The sequence below is a fragment of the Papaver somniferum genome, chromosome 4 (assembly GCF_003573695.1).
Source record: "Papaver somniferum cultivar HN1 chromosome 4, ASM357369v1, whole genome shotgun sequence".
Lineage (NCBI taxonomy): Eukaryota > Viridiplantae > Streptophyta > Magnoliopsida > Ranunculales > Papaveraceae > Papaver > Papaver somniferum.
In genome coordinates this window covers 115,018,966-115,037,599 of record NC_039361.1, presented here as the reverse complement: position 1 = coordinate 115,037,599, position 18,634 = coordinate 115,018,966, and the positions used below count along the sequence as shown (strand labels likewise).

Genomic DNA, 18,634 nt, shown 5'->3' with positions numbered 1-18,634 from the left:
CTACGCGAACTCATCGTCTGAGCAATCACTCTCAACTGAGTAAGTTCAATCATTCAGAACTTTCTTATGCAGAATACACAACACACTTACAATCTCGATCACCATTGATCTCACACATTTCTCATCTCCCCTCCTACAGATCAGCCCATCATCTCTTGTGGCCGAATTGACTCTGGAACGGCCATTGTCTTGGTTTAGGACGGAGTCCTATAGATTGATCTCTCGAACTTAAAGAACTCCCTTCTTATAGTGCATTTGTGTGAGGTTGAGCATTTGCTCGGTTCAAGGAGTCGCCACACGGTTATCTCTTCAAGTCAAATATCACTAACCTCAAGTTGAAGGATGATTGTTATCGTTGTAGCTCCTTACTTCTTCACATCTTCAAGACTTCGCAATAATTGTAATGTCTCATATCCTAATACTTTCAAGCTAACCTATACGAAGTTGACACTAGTGAATAGTCAAGCGACTCTTAACATAAGTTTTGATTCACTAAAATATGACAACCAAACATGACATACCAACGCTCTATGCTCTAACAACCTAAAATCCAATTGTCAGTAAAAGCATTCACACTATTTCCATCCCTAACGTCCCAATGAGCATGTTGCTTAATAATATCAAGACCATGACAGATGTTGGACCAGATCCAAGATATGTTCCAAGGTTTTTTTGTAATTGAGAGAATCACAATCCTTAAAATACATACATTTAACGATGATTGTCCATAACTCATTTGGAGAATGAATGAGATTCCAAGCTGTTTTAGTCAATGATGCAATATTCATTTTCCTTAAGTTATGAAAACCTAAGACACCATGCAATTTATGGGTACACACTTTATTCCATTATTTGAAATAAATAACCCTGTGACCATCCTTGCCAAGAAGAAGTCTCTTTAAGACTTTTCTATATTTTGAATAATGGGGTCTAGTAAATAAAAGTAATTTACATGGTAGATATAAGAAGACTTAAGAGTATGTTGGACTAGCATAGATCTTCCTAACTGTGTTAATTGCTTACTTTCCCATTTAGCCGCTCAGATTATCAAAGTGGTTATTTAAGTGGGACATGGACTCCGTTATGTTCTTTTTAAGAAAAAGAGGGATTCCCATGTACTTTTTATTAAGTTTAATCTTTCTAACATTCATAGTTGTAATGAGAGAAACACATATATCAGGATGTGCATTCTTACTAAATAAACAACCAGGCTTTTCAAAATTAATTATTTGACCAGAGATATTGCTGAAATATTTGATCAAAGACATAAGGTTGCAACACTCACTGTAAGTGGCTTTAGTAAAAAGTAAGCAATCATCTGCAAAAATCAGATGAGAGATACTTGAAGCTTCTTTGGTGACCTTAATACCATGGATGATATGGGATTGCTCAGCATGGAGGATGTACCTAAAAAAATACCCCATGTAAAGAATAAAAAGGTAGGATACAATGTATCTTCGTGTCTTAAATCTCTAGTTAGTTTGAAAGAAGAACAAGGAGAACCATTTTGAAAAATGAAAATGTTGATGGTGTTGATGCATTGATGTATAAGTTCACACCAATGTTCAGAAAAACCAAATCTTCTAAGAATAGCAACAAGAAATGGCCATGCAACCCTATCAAAGGCCTTAGACATGTCTAATATAAGGCCCATGATCCCACGTTTGTCTTTTTTCTTTTTCATAGTATGAACCAGCTTATGGGAAATCACCAAATTATTAAGTATGTTTGTATTAAAACATAAGCAGCCTGGTATGGTGAAATAATCTTGTCTAGCAATGGTTTCATCCTATTAACTAAAATCTTAGAGATAATTTTGTAATTTGAATTACATAGAGATATCGATCTAAAGTCTGCAGGAGTTGCATGACTATTCACTTTAGGAATTAAAGACATGAATGTATGATTCATTTTCTTGAACAGATGTAAAGAATGAATTTTTTTTTATAATATTATATACATCATTTCCAAGCAAAGCTAAATTCTGCTTATAGAAGCCCGAGGGAAACCCATCTGGGCCAGGGCAGTCTAACGGGCTATCGGCGTAATAGTGTTCCTAATCTCTTGAAGAGTAATGCGACTCAAAATTTTCTCATTTTCCTCATTAGTGATACAACAATATATGCAATTTAGAAAATTATCATCAATATAATAATTAGTAGAAATATAAAGCGTACTAAACTGATTAATCAATAAGTCTTCAAGAGAATCTCTATCCTCGTACCATTGACCATTTACAAGTTTTAAAGAGTTTATATGATTGGAATGTCTTCTCGTCTTTATATTTGTATGGTAGTACGAGGTATTTCTATCAAGAATTTTAATTAACTCGACTCTAGATTTTTAGTACAAAAATCTTTCTTTCGCTTTTTGAGCTTCTCAAGATTTTTTTCCGTTTCTTTTATGGCCTCAAATTCTGAAAAGTATATGCTTGACTATTTAGAGTTTTGAGATGATCAGTTAAGTTTCTTACTTTGTGATCAATGTTACCATAGTGGGAAATGTTCTATCTCTTGAGATCATTTTTGACATTTCTAAGGAGATTAACCATTCTAAAGGCATGGGAGCATCTGATATTGTTTTTGTAAGCATCCCTTATGACTTCATGAGAAGTGGGATCCTTAAACCAACATTTTAAATATTGATTTGTAGGGTTTTTTCCTTTGATGACTATTGGTGTTAGTTACCAGGAGAATAAGTAGGTGGTCCGAGCCGATTGTGTCCACATGGAATACTTTAGAGCGTATATAGTGGTTTAACCAAGGACCATTTACCAAAGCTCCATCAAGTCTGGATCTAATATTGTCGGCACCAGCTTGCATATTTGACCAAGTAAATTGAGTACCTATATATCCTAAGTCACTTAAATCATCAATGACTTGTTGAATTTTAGGAAACTCAGTGGTAGTAGGTATAGTATTAGTAGATCTTTCATGGGAAAACATGGTAATGTTCAGGTCACCAATAAAAACCCAAGGAATATTGGCTCTAACACATATTGACCAATATAGTTCCATTTCTACAATTTCTCGTCATAGTATGTGGAACCATAGTGAAAAGTAACTAAGAAATCAGGTTTGTTGGGATCATAAGAGTTGATGGTGTTATCCATTTTATCAGTTTAATGCACAATATCAAGAGTAAAACCACTCTTCTACGTAAGGGAAATATCTCCTGAAAGACCCACAGAAGGACATATCCAATTATTAGGATAGTTGAATCTTTTCATGTATTGTCTCATTTTGGTGGAGTCATTCTTGGTTTCACAAAAAAAAGATAACATAAGGGTTTTGGCTTCTAATTAGATTCCACAAGTAATTTCTAGTTGTAGAGTTGTTGAAGCCCTAACAATTCCATGACAAAATTCTCATCTTTACAAAGAGAGATAAAAAACTAGAACTGGAGTAGAAACTAATGGAATAAGGAAGCTTAAACAAACTAACAAAGAAACAATAACCATAGGGACAATACCCAGATGGATAGAAGGTAATATGCAAATATACTAGATACTGATAATAAGCTTACAACTAGCACACAAATTAAAATTAATATAACTGTGATACAAATGTTATAGTTTTGAAAGTGGTAGTAAAAGTTCGTTGCTCGGACTTGTAAAGATTTAAAAATAAAAATATATACACAATATTTGTCACAATGGGCGAGAGGTACTGGGACTAAAGATTCGGCCATTTTTCATTTTCAAGTGGTTCAGAATTTAATTCTAGGCGATTATAGTTCAGAACAAAACAAATATTAACTCTAGTTTATTGCCAAGATAGATTTTATAAAATATTACTTGTATTTCTTAAGCATGGCATATAAAAAATCCCTAGGACTAAGCATACTCCATCAAATGAAATCACAAGTAATTAATTTAAAATCTTAATTCAATTAAAATTAGTGCAAAAAGTAAATAAAAGAATTAATGAAATTACCCCAAGTATGAAGTTTGGCCTCCTCCGTCGTCCCAGTGTTGGGTTTTATCTCATCATAGTAAAAATGCTCTCAAAATAATTATTTATTGCTCAAAAAGTGGTTTACAAATGATGAAAAGGTGTAAAACAATTGAACAGAAAAATCGCAACAGAAATAACTGTTGCAAAGGCGTTGTTCAGCTGTTACAAGAAGAACGATAAATGATAATTGTTGTTGTACCAAGAACTACGACCCACAGTTGTGCGTCTTAGATTCTGTTGAAGAACGACGGTCTTTGGCTGTATGTTCTTCGTGTTCTTCATCTTCATCAATGGCAGCAGCAGCAGCAGAGAGAAATCATGGTTCTCGATTCTGCAGCGTTCCTTCTCTCCTCCCAACTCTCCCGGTCATTTCAGCCCAACTTGATCGCTAAAATCATTTGCATTCGGCCTGTTTATCCTTACCAGGCTTAACCCAATAATTTCCAGCGATTGAATCTCGCTAGAATTCCTCCAACAATCCGACCAAACTTCAACAGCATCTGCATGTTTTCTTCCCGCCAAATTCATTTTTTTTAATCGTGAATATGGTGTCCCCTTAGCAAACAGTGGTGTCCCCTTAACAATTTGGGTGGAAATATCATTTTTGGGGTGTAAATAGCCATGGGGTGCCCTTTTCCAACCAAAGGGGTGCCTTTAGCAATTCTTCCGGGATATTTTCCGCACTTTTTCGGGGTTCCTCCGGGACATTTCCAGGGTACTTCCGGTACACCTCAACGGAGCTCCAGACGCCGCATCTTTAGCCAATTTCGCCACAAAACTTTATTTTTCCAAAAACTCCTACAAATAAATAAAACAACATAATAAGTACAAAAATGGGTACTAACAATGTATACAATTGGGCTATATTAGACGCATAAATGCGTCTATCAAATACCCCCAAACTTATTATTTGCTAGTCCTCGAGCAAATTTTATTCTTGAAAAGTGACCGAGTTAATCTCGGGTGGGTTTATCAGAGGTGTACCCACAAAAACCAATACTCCAGACCCTAGCTATCTACGAAAAATCTTGGAAAGCACTAAAGAACCTCCTTGGTTGGCATACTTATTAATTACAGGAGGAAGTACCCTTACGCGAAATTCCAATTGTTGTATACGAGTTTGCACTCAAGCATACTAAAATTCATATAAGTGACAGAGCTCTACTAAGATAGTTTCACGATGGACATCATACTCGGAGTCAGACTAATCACATGAAAAGATTAAGAAAATGGAAAAAGAAAAATGTAGATGGTTGAAAAGCGAACGGTGTTTCCCATATCTGTCTGAAGGCCTCTGCCAAGGTGAACCTAACCTAAATGACTGAGATACCGGTCTGACTAATATTAACACACTGGCATATACAAGGGAACCAGTGGTCAATAACTTAAATCTAGATCAACAAACTGGCAAATACAAGGGAACCAGCAGTTCACTACACATAACAATAACCTTTTTTTTTTTTTAACTTAACGGCATGAATAGATCTTTTGGATCCAAGCGCATGCTTCTTGTCATCAGATTACACGATAGTTCCCACGGGTCCTGCATTCCATGCTTGCTTAGGCGACGGAAACAGGGAGAACACACGCATATTGCTATCCAAGTGTTAATACTTATTCCGATTGGTCTAACTGGTTCGGTCTTTTTTTTTTTTTTTTTTTTGAAAAGGTAACTCAGTCACTCTATTTCACCCTAGCAAAGGTAACAACTTGAATCGTGTGCCCCACCAAATCACTTGAAACAAAATAAAACTAAAAATAGAAAGTGAAAAGGACTCGACAAGATATGCCGAAACTATCATGTTATTTCTAACACCTGAGCTCTGTGCTTTTATGAATAGACTCTATAGATGTTTCCATCTAGTCAGATTGGTTCCTCAGCTCCTAAAACAAAAATGTTTCCATCCACTTAGATTGGTTAGTGCTATCCTTAATAGGCGTAAATTTCTAGGCTCTAAAGTTTATTTATTGCAACTAAAAAGTTTCTCCCATACCCCCAAACTTAAATCTAACATTGTCCTCAATGTTCTAAAGATGAAACTAAAAGCATGAACAAGGAGAAACTGTTACCATTTGAAGCGAAAGAGTTAAGAAAAGATATTACCGTGTTGCATGAGATTGGGTTACCTCCCAAGAAGTGCTAAGTTTAAAGTCTTCAGCCAGACGTAGGAAAGGTTTAGTCAACTCGAACCGTATAACAGTAGCCGGAATAACTGCGGGTCTTTAAAACCAAAAAGAGATGACAACAGGAAATTGCAGTGAACCAAGAAAATGAACAAGACTAGCGTGCCCTTACCTAGTTTCCTGATTAAGATATTTATATCTAATTGTGGTTCAGGTTCAGGTTCTATGAAAGGGTCTAAATAAAATATTTTTCTTGGATGCATTTCCTCATAGATTGGATCTAAATTACTAGGTCCTAGAGTCTGGAAAAACTCAAATACGAACTTAGAATCACGAAGTAATAACCTAAATAATTGCGGATCCTCTAAGTCAATCAGATATGACTTACATAATTGACCACAATGAGAATAGTGGTCATTCTTAAGCAAATGTATCGATTCTAATTTCCTAAGTCATTTAGGTTTAGTCTCACAACTTAATATTCGACACATTTGGAATATAAACGTTCCCACAGTTGGAAGAAAACTATTTGGTGGGAAAACAAAGTCAATCTTGGTATTATTGCCTGGGTTAACCACATCAACCAGAGGATGGGTTTCTAACAGTTGAGACTCTTGTTGGATATCATTAGGTTCTGGAAAACGAGTACAAAGATAGTCTCGTAAGATGGGTGAGGCATTGATGTCAAGTCCCAAGTGATAGATATTTTTAAGAGTTAAAGAACATGGAGAATGATAATCACCCCCAAACTTAGAGTTTTCGGCGTCTCTAGGTAGACTGGTCATAATATCCCTAATTTCTAGGTCATCAGATTCCTGAAAGTGGGCGATTGATTTTTCTAAGTCAGGTTCATCCCCGCTAATCTCTACGAGTTCTTCTAAGACTATTGTTTCTAAATCGTTTGACTCGAAAACATTACTCTCAAGATAAACTGGTTCCTCTAAACCATCATCGGTTTCGTAATCATCGTCTAAAACGGGGGTATTTCTAGTCAAATCCTCGTCCTTTTGAATAGGTAAATACTTATTAAAATTATTTGGATTTGAACTAGAAATATCATTATAATCATCATCACCATCCTCCTCCTCATCATCATCACAATATAATTTTTGATATTCACGAATTCTCAAGCTTTGTTCCCAACTACATGGTCTATGTTTATAATATTTCTCATAGATCGTTAGAGGTGATTCCTCAATAAAAGTTGGAGTATCCATATATCGCTGCCCACACATATATTCACCAAGAGTCATTTCCGAAGACATCTCTTGATAACGAGAATTTCTAGACATATATTCTCGCAACGTCATCGCAGGTGGCGTCTCCTCAAAAGGATTCATCACCGACGAAAAATAAACTACAGAGGGATTTTATACAATCACAAACAAGGCCGACTCGACTCCACCAAAGCAAACCTAAAGATTTCTAGCAAACAAAAAGCATGATGGCTCCACTTAGATTGTTTCTAGACCAGCTTCTATATTTCGAAAGGGAATTCGTTGCAATTTGAGCAAACCCCTCTGGAATCAATCCGAGTCAAAGTAAGTTGAATTGAGGCGAGGGAAGCTCAGTGGAGCTTTGATACCCAAGGCCTCACCGCTATCACAAGGCGGCGCAGTCACGCATTCAACTCACAGAAACCATCATGAACTTTGGAGTGTGCTTAAAGAGCAACCAATATTTTTCGAACGAGTTTCCTATTAAGCTCGTTACCATATCGGTCTCGTTCTATTCCAAATTTTAAGCTTGGGTTCGCGTTAGGTTTCGTTTTCCTAAGGCGGGCAAGAAGGGAACGGTGATGAAATCCGAACCCTTATCTTGTTTAGGCCAGGCCTTTCCTTTTACTAGGAAAATAAAGACAGTCCGGTTCGTCCTCAAACAATTATCACCTTAAGGCAGACAGTAACCCGCTTGCAGGAGATTCGCGGGTGTTTCGATTGGACTTACCTCCCGTACCAGACGGGCGATGAACCGTTGTCGTCGACTCGGGACACGACTCCTATGCCGTGTGCGAACCCGAGGGGCCGAGACGATATAGTAATCGTCGTCCTTCCCTGCACACAGTTTATATAATAATTTTTTTTATTTTTTTTTTTAATAATAATACCCTTCCGTAGGGTTAAAAAAAAAATAAAGTCCAATTGTTTAAAGTCCAAAGTCCAAAATAAATAATAAAAAAAAAAAAAAAAATTACAGTTTTCCTCACACACTCTAAAAAAAATTAAAAATTAAATCCTAAAATTGTCCTTTTTTTCTTCTCTTTTCGCTTTTCGCTTTAAGATTTTTCCTCTCCAAGTCCTTAGTTTTCACTTTGAACCTGCAAAATAAAGACAAAAAGAAACGTAAAAAGGAACAAACAATTCTAAAAAAAAATAATAAACCTAAAAAAAAATTCTACCTAAGCACAAATCCGCGTCGGCGGCGCCAATTTGTTATAGTTTTGAAAGTGGTAGTAAAAGTTCGTTGCTCGGACTTGTAAAGATTTAAAAATAAAAATATATACACAATATTTGTCACAATGGGCGAGAGGTACTGGGACTAAAGATTCGGCCATTTTTCATTTTCAAGTGGTTCAGAATTTAATTCTAGGCGATTATAGTTAAAAACAAAACAAATATTAACTCTAGTTTATTGCCAAGATAGATTTTATAAAATATTACTTGTATTTCTTAAGCATGGCATATCAAAAATCCCTAGGACTAAGCATACTCTATCAAATGAAATCACAAGTAATTAATTTAAAATCTTAATTCAATTAAAATTAGTGCAAAAAGTAAATAAAAGAATTAATGAAATTACCCCAAGTATGAAGTTTGGCCTCCTCCAGCCAATGATTTTTTTCCGTGTTTCAGAATACGGTCGTCCCAGTGTTGGGTTTTAGCTCATCATAGTAAAAATGCTCTCAAAATAATTATTTATTGCTCAAAAAGTGGTTTACAAATGATGAAAAGGTGTAAAACAATTGAACAGAAAAATCGCAACAGAAATAACTGTTGCAAAGGCGCTGTTCAGCTGTTACAAGAAGAACGATAAATGATAACTGCTGTTGTACCTCGAACTACGACCCACATTACGACCCACGGTTGTGCGTCTTAGACTCTGTTGAAGAACGACGGTCTTTGGCTGTCTGTTCTTCGTGTTCTTCATCTTCATCAATGGCAGCAGCAGAGAGAAATCATGGTTCTCGATTCTGCAGCGTTCCTTCTCTCCTCCCAACTCTCCCGGTCATTTCAGCCCAACTTGATCGCTAAAATCATTTGCATTCGGCCTGTTTAGCCTTAACAGGCTTAACCCAATAATTTCCAGCGATTGAATCTCGCTAGAATTCCTCCAACAATCCGACCAAACTTCAACAGCGTCTGCATGTTTTCTTCCCGCCAAATTCATTTTTTTGAATCGTGAATATGGTGTCCCCTTAGCAAACAGTGGTGTCCCCTTAGCAATTTGGGTGGAAATATCATTTTTGGGGTGTAAATAGCCATGGGGTGCCCTTATCCAACCAAAGGGGTGCCTTTAGCAATTCTTCCGGGATATTTTCCGCACTTTTTCGGGGTTCCTCCGGGACATTTCCAGGGTACTTCCGGTACACCTCAACGGAGCTCCGGACGCCGCATCTTTAGCCAATTTCGCCACAAAACTTTATTTTTCCAAAAACTCCTACAAATAAATAAAACAACATAATAAGTACAAAAATGGGTACTAACAATGTATACAATTGGGCTATATTAGACACATAAATGCGTCTATCAACAAACTAGTTAATCAGGATGATGTTCAAGGCATACAAAAGGGATATTGTGTTACATTTAGTCACCAAAGTTCACCAGTTTTCATACCAAATGTTCACAACATATAATATGAACGAGAATGTGCAGTGATAAAGTATACATTACATGATAAATATAAGATAAAACATATAAGATTTGTATTGATTTAGGGTTTTGAACACTTATCTTGAAGACTGAGGGTTTTATTTATAGGGATCAAAAGGACATACCCCTTATGACCCGGTCATTTTTATACTTACTGGTAGTATGAGGAATAAACATATAAAGAAAATTTAGATGGCGAAAGAAATGTGATACAATCAAAGGTGGGTAAACTAATACAGACGAAAATAATATAAGAAGGGGAGCCAAACCCCAAAATTACTAAGTCGAATAAGGTATACAATTATGCATAACTTACTATTCCCATTTGAACTTCGATTAAGCCAAGGTTTCCTGGTACTAAACAGGATATTCCACGCAGACCCGATCCAAACAATATCACGTGATTCAACTTCGTCCATGATAATAGGTAACTGAAAGTTTTCAGGGTCCATGGGTTAAGTGATTTTTTTGGATTTCCACGCCATTTTCTATTAAATTGTGTACATATATATGCCAAAATTATAACATACATATCATGAAGTATCTGAAAGGTATTCCAAATGTTTTGATGTTTTTATAATCAAGAAAGATAATTTTAAAGAGAGTTTCCGGTATGTATTCTAAAATATCTCCAAACTCGATACATTAGCGATACGAATAAAAAACCGATTTTGAAGTGGCAGTGTTGCATAGGTCGTCAATCATAAAAAAGTTAAAACTCCAACAACATTCTCAACTTTTTTGCACCACTATGTGGTATGCACCAAAGCTCTACATCTGGAACGACACATTTTTTTAGGCCCGTGATGAGTCTGAATCTAAATGACATGGATCAATATTTTTACAACACACGAGGTGTATATGTTTTGGGGTAAGAATCCGGTAGATAAAAAGCATATGTGTGTAACATTTGGGGAAAAAATACTTCTCTTCTCTAAAAAACTTGTCGAAAATAAAAACTTCCCATGCAACCTGAATCCTTCTGCTCGAATCTTCCTACCATGTATCTCTTTCTTTGCCTGTCTCTATCTATTGGTTCAAGTTTTAGTTTGTTTAAGTCTTTGATTGTTGATTTTTCGTTTTTCCCACAATAGACTTTAGATATAGGCTTGGGTGTTTGTCCTGATTTCTTTGTTGTGATATGTATTTATACTAATAAGCTTTTGTTCATGGAAATGGTTGTTTCAGTAAAGAGTGGTGAATCGTTTTTCTGCGGAAGAAGTACTCCAACTTTTGATAGAAGCCACATAAACAAAAGAAAAACTAGCAACAATATCTTCAACTCCATCAACAACCTCGTTAACAATCTCATCAATTACTTCATCAACAAGATCAGACCAATAATCAAAAACTTCGTTACCGATTCAGATCGATTCATCAAGACTGATGCTACTACTGTTACTGTTTTTACTAGAAGACCGATGTTGTTACTCTTGTTACTGTTACCTCTGTTTACAAGTCGTTATAATACCCGGATGTTTAGAAAATCCCTGGATGGATCTTTCAAAGGTCTCACTGCTACAAATTTGTACTGGTGCAAATTTGTTTCAGTTAAAATATATTTGACTTTTTAACATTAATTTACTCATGTTATTGTCATTATGGTCTTCCAGTAAGGTTGAAATGGTTCATTCTGATAAAATTTAGTCAGAATTGAATACTATTAAGATCTTTGATATCTGTAATCTAATATGGTATCTCCGTAGCTTTTCGATTTTAAATCAGTTCTATCGATGAAACTTTTAATCGAAGACTAGTGGTCCTTTCCAAAAAATAAATAATAATAACTTAGAGCAAGTCTTATGGTGGAATCCAACTTATTTCAAGTGTGGGAAAATTGTGGAATGTTACGTCTACTGGTTTCCAAGTTGGGGTATTCTGCAGTTTTCCAAGCCATGTTACATGATTTCGTGGGATGGTTTGTGGAATCCATGGAAGCGCTAATCAGATTAGCGTAAAACGCTATTCTGAATAGCGCGCTAGAAAACGGAAAACGCCAATTAAAATAACGCCCAACACTAATCTAAATAGCGTTTTTTTTTTATTCGTAGATATAAAACGAGTCGTTGAAAATCTAATGGCCGAGTAAAAAAACGCTAATCTTAACAGTGTAAAGCGCTATTCTGAATAGCGTTTTTCTAACGCTATTCTTATTAGCGTAAAACGCTATTTTGATTATCGTTCTTACGATTCCACCACTACACTTGATCTTCCATAAACTATTCTAAATGTTGAGGTGGTGTGGAAGATGGAAGATGAATTTTTCCACCATAATAATTGCTCTGTACACTGGAAAAAAATGTTCAGACTATTCCGCCACTGGTTTCTTTGGCAATTGGCAATGCAGTATGTACTCGTCGGTTTAGAAGGGTAGTTTCCTGAATGGAGTTTTAGCCGGTTATACTAGCAGATAAAAAAAGGAAGGGTTTAGCCAATTATAGTTGGACACGTGAATTATAACAATCTTAATGTCCATGAACTTCTCAACTTCTTTTTAGTCTTTGGAGATTCTCAATTTGGACAAAAACCGTACTCCATCCATTTAACTCCACCAGTGGTAAAAGTAAGTCTCCTTCTCTCTCTTTTCTTTTCTAGAAACCCTTTTTCTTCTGTCTTTATTCCCTCAGTCTGTGTACCTTGTTTACATCACACCCTCTCTCACACACCGTTTCTCTTCAACTGCCCTCTTTAGTTTTGGTAACTATTTCCTGCTAAATCTAAAACTTTGGTTTTGTTTTATCTCCGTTTGGAAGAATACAATCATCTCTTCTGGGGGTTTTCTATATATTGATCTTCACTTTTCCATCTTGGGTTTTGTTTCATCTTCTTTTAGGTACTCTAAAAATAAATACCATCTCTTTTCATCCATCTGATCTTAATTTCTGTTCAATCTCCAACTTGGATTTGCTCTATTTTCATCCATCTGGGTAATTTAGAAATTCTATCTTCTTTTGCGGGGGGTTTTCAGATTTTGCAATTCAATGTCTTCTCAAGGTTATGCAATTCAACTCTTCTTTGATCCAGCTTTAGAAAACCAAGTTTTAAAAGCATGGAATGTTTTAGCTCGTAGACAGATCAGTACACAGCTTATAGAAATGGAATCTAGACCTCATATAACTCTTCTATCTAGTCCTGTACTTGATCCACCTAAACTACAAAACCTTATAAAGAACTTCGCTTCAAAGCAAGAGCCATTATCATTGTCTATGTCTGCAATTGGGAGTTTTCCTGGTGAAGGAAATGTTTTGTTTCTTTCACCTAATCCTACTTCATCACTACTTCAATTTCATGCGCAATTATGTGATGCCCTGCGAAAAGAGAATATTGAAATTGGTGAGGAGTATTTGCCAGATTCATGGATACCTCATTGTACAGTAGCCAAAGAAGTGCCAAGGAGTAGGATTGGTGAAGCTTTTTGTATTTTAAGAGATCTGAAATTGCCTATTTCTGGCTATGCTATGGATATTGGATTGGTTGAGTTTTCGCCTGTGGTTCGAGAGCTACTGTCCTTTCCTCTTGGGGATGCATTAGAAGCTTAAGAAAAGGTATTAGAATTGATTTAACTATTATTGTTTTCATTTAATTCATTAGAATTTCAGATGTATTTCCATTTGTTTGTGTTGTAGAAATGTAGTTTTGTTCAACATAATGTGGTCTAGTCAATTTGCTTATGTCTAATTTATTGTGTTGTTAATGTATTGGATTATACATTTTGTATTAATTTGATTCAGATTATCAAAATCTTTTACCTCTGGTGATATTCGAATTTGAATGATCATGAGTTTAACTTGTATATTCTTTTTAACATTCCAAATTAGATTAGAACTTGAGGGGGGTAATGCTGCATTTTTAGATTGAAATTTAGGTAATGGGTATTCTTCTGCTCTTGAGATGGAAGTGAAGATACCTATTGAGAAGACTAGTTGGCGCTAGTTGTTTAGCATTTTGTAACAACTAGCGGATTAGTTTCTGTCTTTCCAAGTTCTAAGACACTAGTTAGCTGGTAGGAGTAGGATAGCATGGGTGACAGTGTCATCATAACTTATTACACGCTTATTGGCACACGTCATCTAAACTATATGGTTGCGTTGGTAATTTCGACGACTTCTTTTTATGGTTTTTACTATGCATGCTACTGATTTTGTTGATTATCTATGGCTATGCCTATATAAGTTCTTCAAGTGATGGGGATACCTTTTAATCCCTAGCTGTAGCCTGATTTCATTTGCCATTTTAATCCTTGTACTAGGAAGTCAACAAACCTACGAGTTGAAAATTTCCCATCTCTTATGTTGAATCTCTCACAGAACTTGTTTGGCATAAATCTATAGAAGTCTTATGATATGTATTAAGATGCTGGTTATGTCTCCTATCTATCTCCATAGAAACGAAATTCCCATTCACCTGTATACTTTGATTCAGTTGGTTCATTTCAGCTTCAAGCAGGCCAGGAAGATTGAATTATATGGCCCAGAGATGATTCATGTGCATCTCAAATCTCAGGACTGTGAAATGTTTTGGACATCCAGGCACAATTTTGAAACTAGCTTCTTGTGACAACCCTGGATTACCTTCAAGTACATAACCCTCATTAGTCATTCATTCAGTGAAAGCCTTACTAGGACTACTGGAAAAAACGAAAGACAAGATGTTGCAACACTGAAAACATGCCAACAGATTATAAACTTCTTGATATTTTCTGCTTTTGAATTCAAAAACTATGGCAACTATTTTGCTCTTTACTGCCAAAACTGAATGATTTTGCCCAAGCTTGCAGTAGAAATATTATATACTTTGTCGGGATAGTAAGTATAAGCAAAAACCATTAGTGACAAACCCAAAGATCATTAACCAATGGACGATCCATCTATCTTCTGCAGCACAGCCATCAACAGATCGTTCCAGACATCGATGGGTCCTGGCAAACACCAATGAGCGCAGTCATCATGACCATGTGCATTTTTATTGTTCCAATAAGACCCAGGATGCCCATCAGGTCTCATTATCATAGCTCTGGTTATGTCCACGATCTCATATCTCTTGTTATTCCCTCTCTTCTCACTTATGTTCCTAATTCTCTCTATCTCTTTCACTTGAGAATTCCTGAGTTCCGTTTCATGGCCATCGAAGTTGACTTGCTCTTCACTGTAAGGACTTGTTCTGTTACAGTATCCTCCAGTATTCCAAAACCCATTTTCAAAATGTGACGGTGCAAATGTTCTTAGCAAAGTAACTAAGCCATTACACTGTTCGCATTCATCAATGTATTCAAGTGTTGATCTAAATGCTTTTCCAATGGCAAATGGAACGTTTAGTTGAGTGACATTTGATTCGTCGCAATAGATACAACCAATAAGTTGACCACCTTCATACAAGTAGCTCTTTCGGAAGAACCAGTGAGCATCGGAGATAATTAAGTAATCCAAAGCTGGTAATAGTATAGCCCAATAATGGTCAACCTTGTCAAGGTGCAAGTCGATCACGCCAGTTTTAGAACCGTTAATTACTCTCTCGTTTGCAAGGACCAAGGTATTTGCCCAGAAGACCATTAGAGTGAAATCATATGACGGAAAGTAGAATGTTATGTCTCGATCTTCGAAGCCCCTCCACCATTCCAACGGAGTTTGGTCCTGCAAAGTAACATTAGAAAAACACACTGTAAAGCAGGATGAATCAAAATACAACTTAAATGTGCAACAACTTTAGCAATATTAAACTGTCTAGCGATTGTTGAACCAGGAAGAGGAACAAAAACAAGAGAAACAAAAGAAAGATGATGAAAAAGTTGTACTTACCTGAGATAGAAGACAAAGGAGCGACTCCATATGATTTCTAGCAACAGAATCACCAACAAATGCTAACCTTTTACTTCGAAGGATTGACAAGAAGATGTTAGAATCAAACCTTGGGAGGTCACAGTCTTGTGGTTTCCATCTCCAGTTCAAATAGTCAGAATCTTTCCTTCCATATTTAGCACAATTCTTTGAATCAGGCAGCGTTGGACAACTCAAATTTGTATAAAGTGGTCTTGTTGGGTCTGGAACCCAGTGACCCTTAAACAAGTCACACTTGTTCTTCTCAGTAACGTTGTAGTCTACACATTCAACAAAGGAAGTATCAAGAGTTAAACAAGGAATTGACAGAAACAAAAATGAAATATAAAGATTGAAATGTTCATATACTAGTGTAGCCTTACCAGGATTGATGATGACAGAACTTGCATTATCCTTCTCAGCAACACTGTAGTCTGTATCTTCACCAGAAAAAAAATAATATTCCGAGTTAAACCAGAAACTGATAGAGAGAGAAATAAGATGAGAATACGAAGAGTGAAATGTTGAAGGTACCCTTACCTGAATTGATGATGAGAGAACTTGTTGTATTGAGATCAAAAGGATTTAAAGAATAGAAAATGAAGACAATGTAAATTGAGGCTGTACCAAGTGCCGACAATATAAACCAGGTCGAAGCACTAGAAGATGATTTCACAGTCATTGTCGAATAGTTTAGTGAGATTTGAGGTGGATCCACTTTTTCAAAAATCATGGGTGTTTGTATTCTGGGTCTAATAAACCAGGTTAGAAAACTGTAAGAATTTTCTGGTGAACGTTCAAGGAATGTTGATTGCATTAAACTCTGTGAACTGTCCTTCTGTTGCTGATAATATTGCTATACTCGGCATGTGTTAATGGCCTTTGTTAATTTGGTAAAGTGAACAATGGTACAGTAATTGATTGATATCTTCTCGGTAAAGATGTTCCCGCTTTCTTACATTTCCTGAAAGCGCGTTGTGCTTTTGTATACTCTAAGTTTTAGAGATTCGATTTGCAAATTGCTAGTTGGGAAACTAAATTTTAGGAATGGATCAGTATACAAATGGCGACGATACAAGGGAAATTAAGACAGGATATTCAAAAGATTTTGTAATCTTTATTGTTTTTCTAATTATAGTCCAAGATATATATCTATTGTATCTTCTCTAACTTAAGTAAGAGTTTAATGTAAATTATAATACATCCCAAATACGGATCAATAATATCATTCCTCTTATGGTTTTGTCCGTACCACTGAAACAGGCCGAATGTCTTCCATTATCAAAACTTTCAAATGTATCCTAAATTGGACAGTTTCCATCCCAATGGAGTTAGAGGGTCGATATTGTTATGACTTTGGAGTACAGTATTATGCTTTTCCATCAATAAAGGGGTGCAACTTCTTTTTCTTTCTTTTAGATTTTCTTAAATATTATTGGCCCGCTTTCCCCACCACTGCAGACAAGGTTTTTACGTCGAGATTCGCGACATAGTTCACTTTTTTTTTTATTTAAATTTTTTTTGTAAGTATCGAACTCGACGAACTGGATGCTGAATTGTGAATCAAAGATTCATATATTTGAGTGAGCCCGGCATATATAAGTAATTTTTTAACTATAATTTTGGGCATACCAAAATCTTCCAAGATGTACTGAATGAAGACAAAAAAGGTTGTGAAATAGCAAAATCAGATAATCCTTAACCCAAAATTTTTTTAATGGCAAATCTTCCCTTTACGTACTAGTGTTAATAATCTTGATTAGTGATTAAATATTTTGTTTAGTGATTAAAATAATTTTCAGAATTATAAGAGTTGTTTAGATGAAAAATTTGAGGAAAAAAAATCAAAGTTTTGGTTTGGTTAAGAAGGAGAGAAAGAGAAGGAGAAAGTGAGAAAATTCTAATTCTTGATTCAATGGAGGATGAGGAGGGTCATCATTCATCTAAAAAACCTAGGAAAATACATATCAACTACAACAATGATCCAGAAATGGCTGATTTCTTAGATTATGAGAATGATTTTACACCCACTTAAACTCAAGCTCAAACTCAAACACAAACTTAAGATGATGATTTTTATGAGCCAAATCCTGATGATGAAGACATTGATGAGGAACCCAATGCTTCTAATACACAGGTACACTTATATCCTATACTTAATCTCACTTCTATAGCTCTCAATTATCAAAAGTTAGGTTTTTTGAATTATGGTTCGGCGAAACAGGTTGAGGTTCGGCTCACATCTATGAGCCGAATCTACCAATTGATGAACGGTTCGGCTTACTGAATCTGTTTACTGCATGCGCCGAACCTATAATTTCCAATTCCAACCCTTTTGCTAGACACTAGTTCGGCTTATATGAAAGTTTCATAGTAAGCCGAACAACATCCTGAATATCACGGAATAGAATCATTACTAATTCGGCTTACATATCCAAAATCGTATGTGCCGAACATAATTTTTTAATTTCTGGGTTGAAATATTGTTACTGGTTCGGCACATATGGAGAATATCGTATCAGCCGAAACCTCTTATGTTCAAGGTTCGGCACATAATATGATTATCGTCTGAGCCGAACATGAATTTGTTAATTTTTGGGTTAAAATATTTTTCGTGGTTCGGCACATATTGAGGATATCGTATAAGCCGAAACCTGTAAATGTTTATAGTTCGGCACATAATGTAATTATCGAATGCGCCGAACCTTGTTATTATATTCCCTTTCTATTCTTTAACATTGTGATATTCTTTGTAGATCGTGCTTGGACCCATGGAAAATCAACCTGATCCAGTAGACATAATTCACGAGGATACCAAGGATCACTTCCAAAATTATTTGGTATGTAAGAACCTTTTGTTTACCTTAAT

General features: G+C 35.8%; 2 protein-coding genes across 3 annotated transcripts; one reads left to right on the top strand and one right to left on the bottom strand.

Moving 5' to 3' along the window:
- The first annotated feature begins 12,491 nt into the window (after positions 1 to 12,491).
- On the top strand, positions 12,492 to 13,715 carry LOC113276394. The gene has a single exon (XM_026525998.1). The coding sequence runs from the start codon at positions 12,934 to 12,936 to the stop codon at positions 13,489 to 13,491; it is 558 nt and encodes a 185-aa protein (XP_026381783.1). The 5' UTR covers positions 12,492 to 12,933; the 3' UTR covers positions 13,492 to 13,715.
- Positions 13,716 to 14,639: 924 nt separating this feature from the next.
- LOC113274210 (protein ALTERED XYLOGLUCAN 4-like) lies at positions 14,640 to 16,776 on the bottom strand. Of its 2 annotated transcripts, none has more exons than XM_026523674.1 (4): positions 16,306 to 16,776; positions 16,149 to 16,205; positions 15,748 to 16,046; positions 14,640 to 15,582 (listed from the first exon to the last, which is right to left on the bottom strand). In XM_026523674.1, the coding sequence occupies exons 1-4, from the start codon at positions 16,580 to 16,582 to the stop codon at positions 14,800 to 14,802; spliced, it is 1,416 nt and encodes a 471-aa protein (XP_026379459.1). In that variant the 5' UTR covers positions 16,583 to 16,776; the 3' UTR covers positions 14,640 to 14,799. The 2 variants fall into 2 exon arrangements, with proteins under 2 accessions (XP_026379459.1, XP_026379460.1); XM_026523675.1 differs by having other exon boundaries at positions 16,149 to 16,199.
- Positions 16,777 to 18,634: the final 1,858 nt, after the last annotated feature.

Excerpts from the sequence above, each read along its gene's own strand:
- LOC113276394 (XM_026525998.1), top strand. The coding sequence starts at position 12,934 with ATGTCTTCTCAAGGTTATGCAATTCAACTCTTCTTTGATCCAGCTTTA.
- LOC113274210 (XM_026523674.1), bottom strand. The coding sequence starts at position 16,582 with ATGCAATCAACATTCCTTGAACGTTCACCAGAAAATTCTTACAGTTTT. Across the intron at positions 16,206-16,305 it reads TTCTCTCATCATCAATTCAG|ATACAGACTACAGTGTTGCT; the intron begins GTAAGGGTACCT and ends TTTCTGGTGAAG. Across the intron at positions 16,047-16,148 it reads TTCTGTCATCATCAATCCTG|ACTACAACGTTACTGAGAAG; the intron begins GTAAGGCTACAC and ends TTGAATGTGTAG.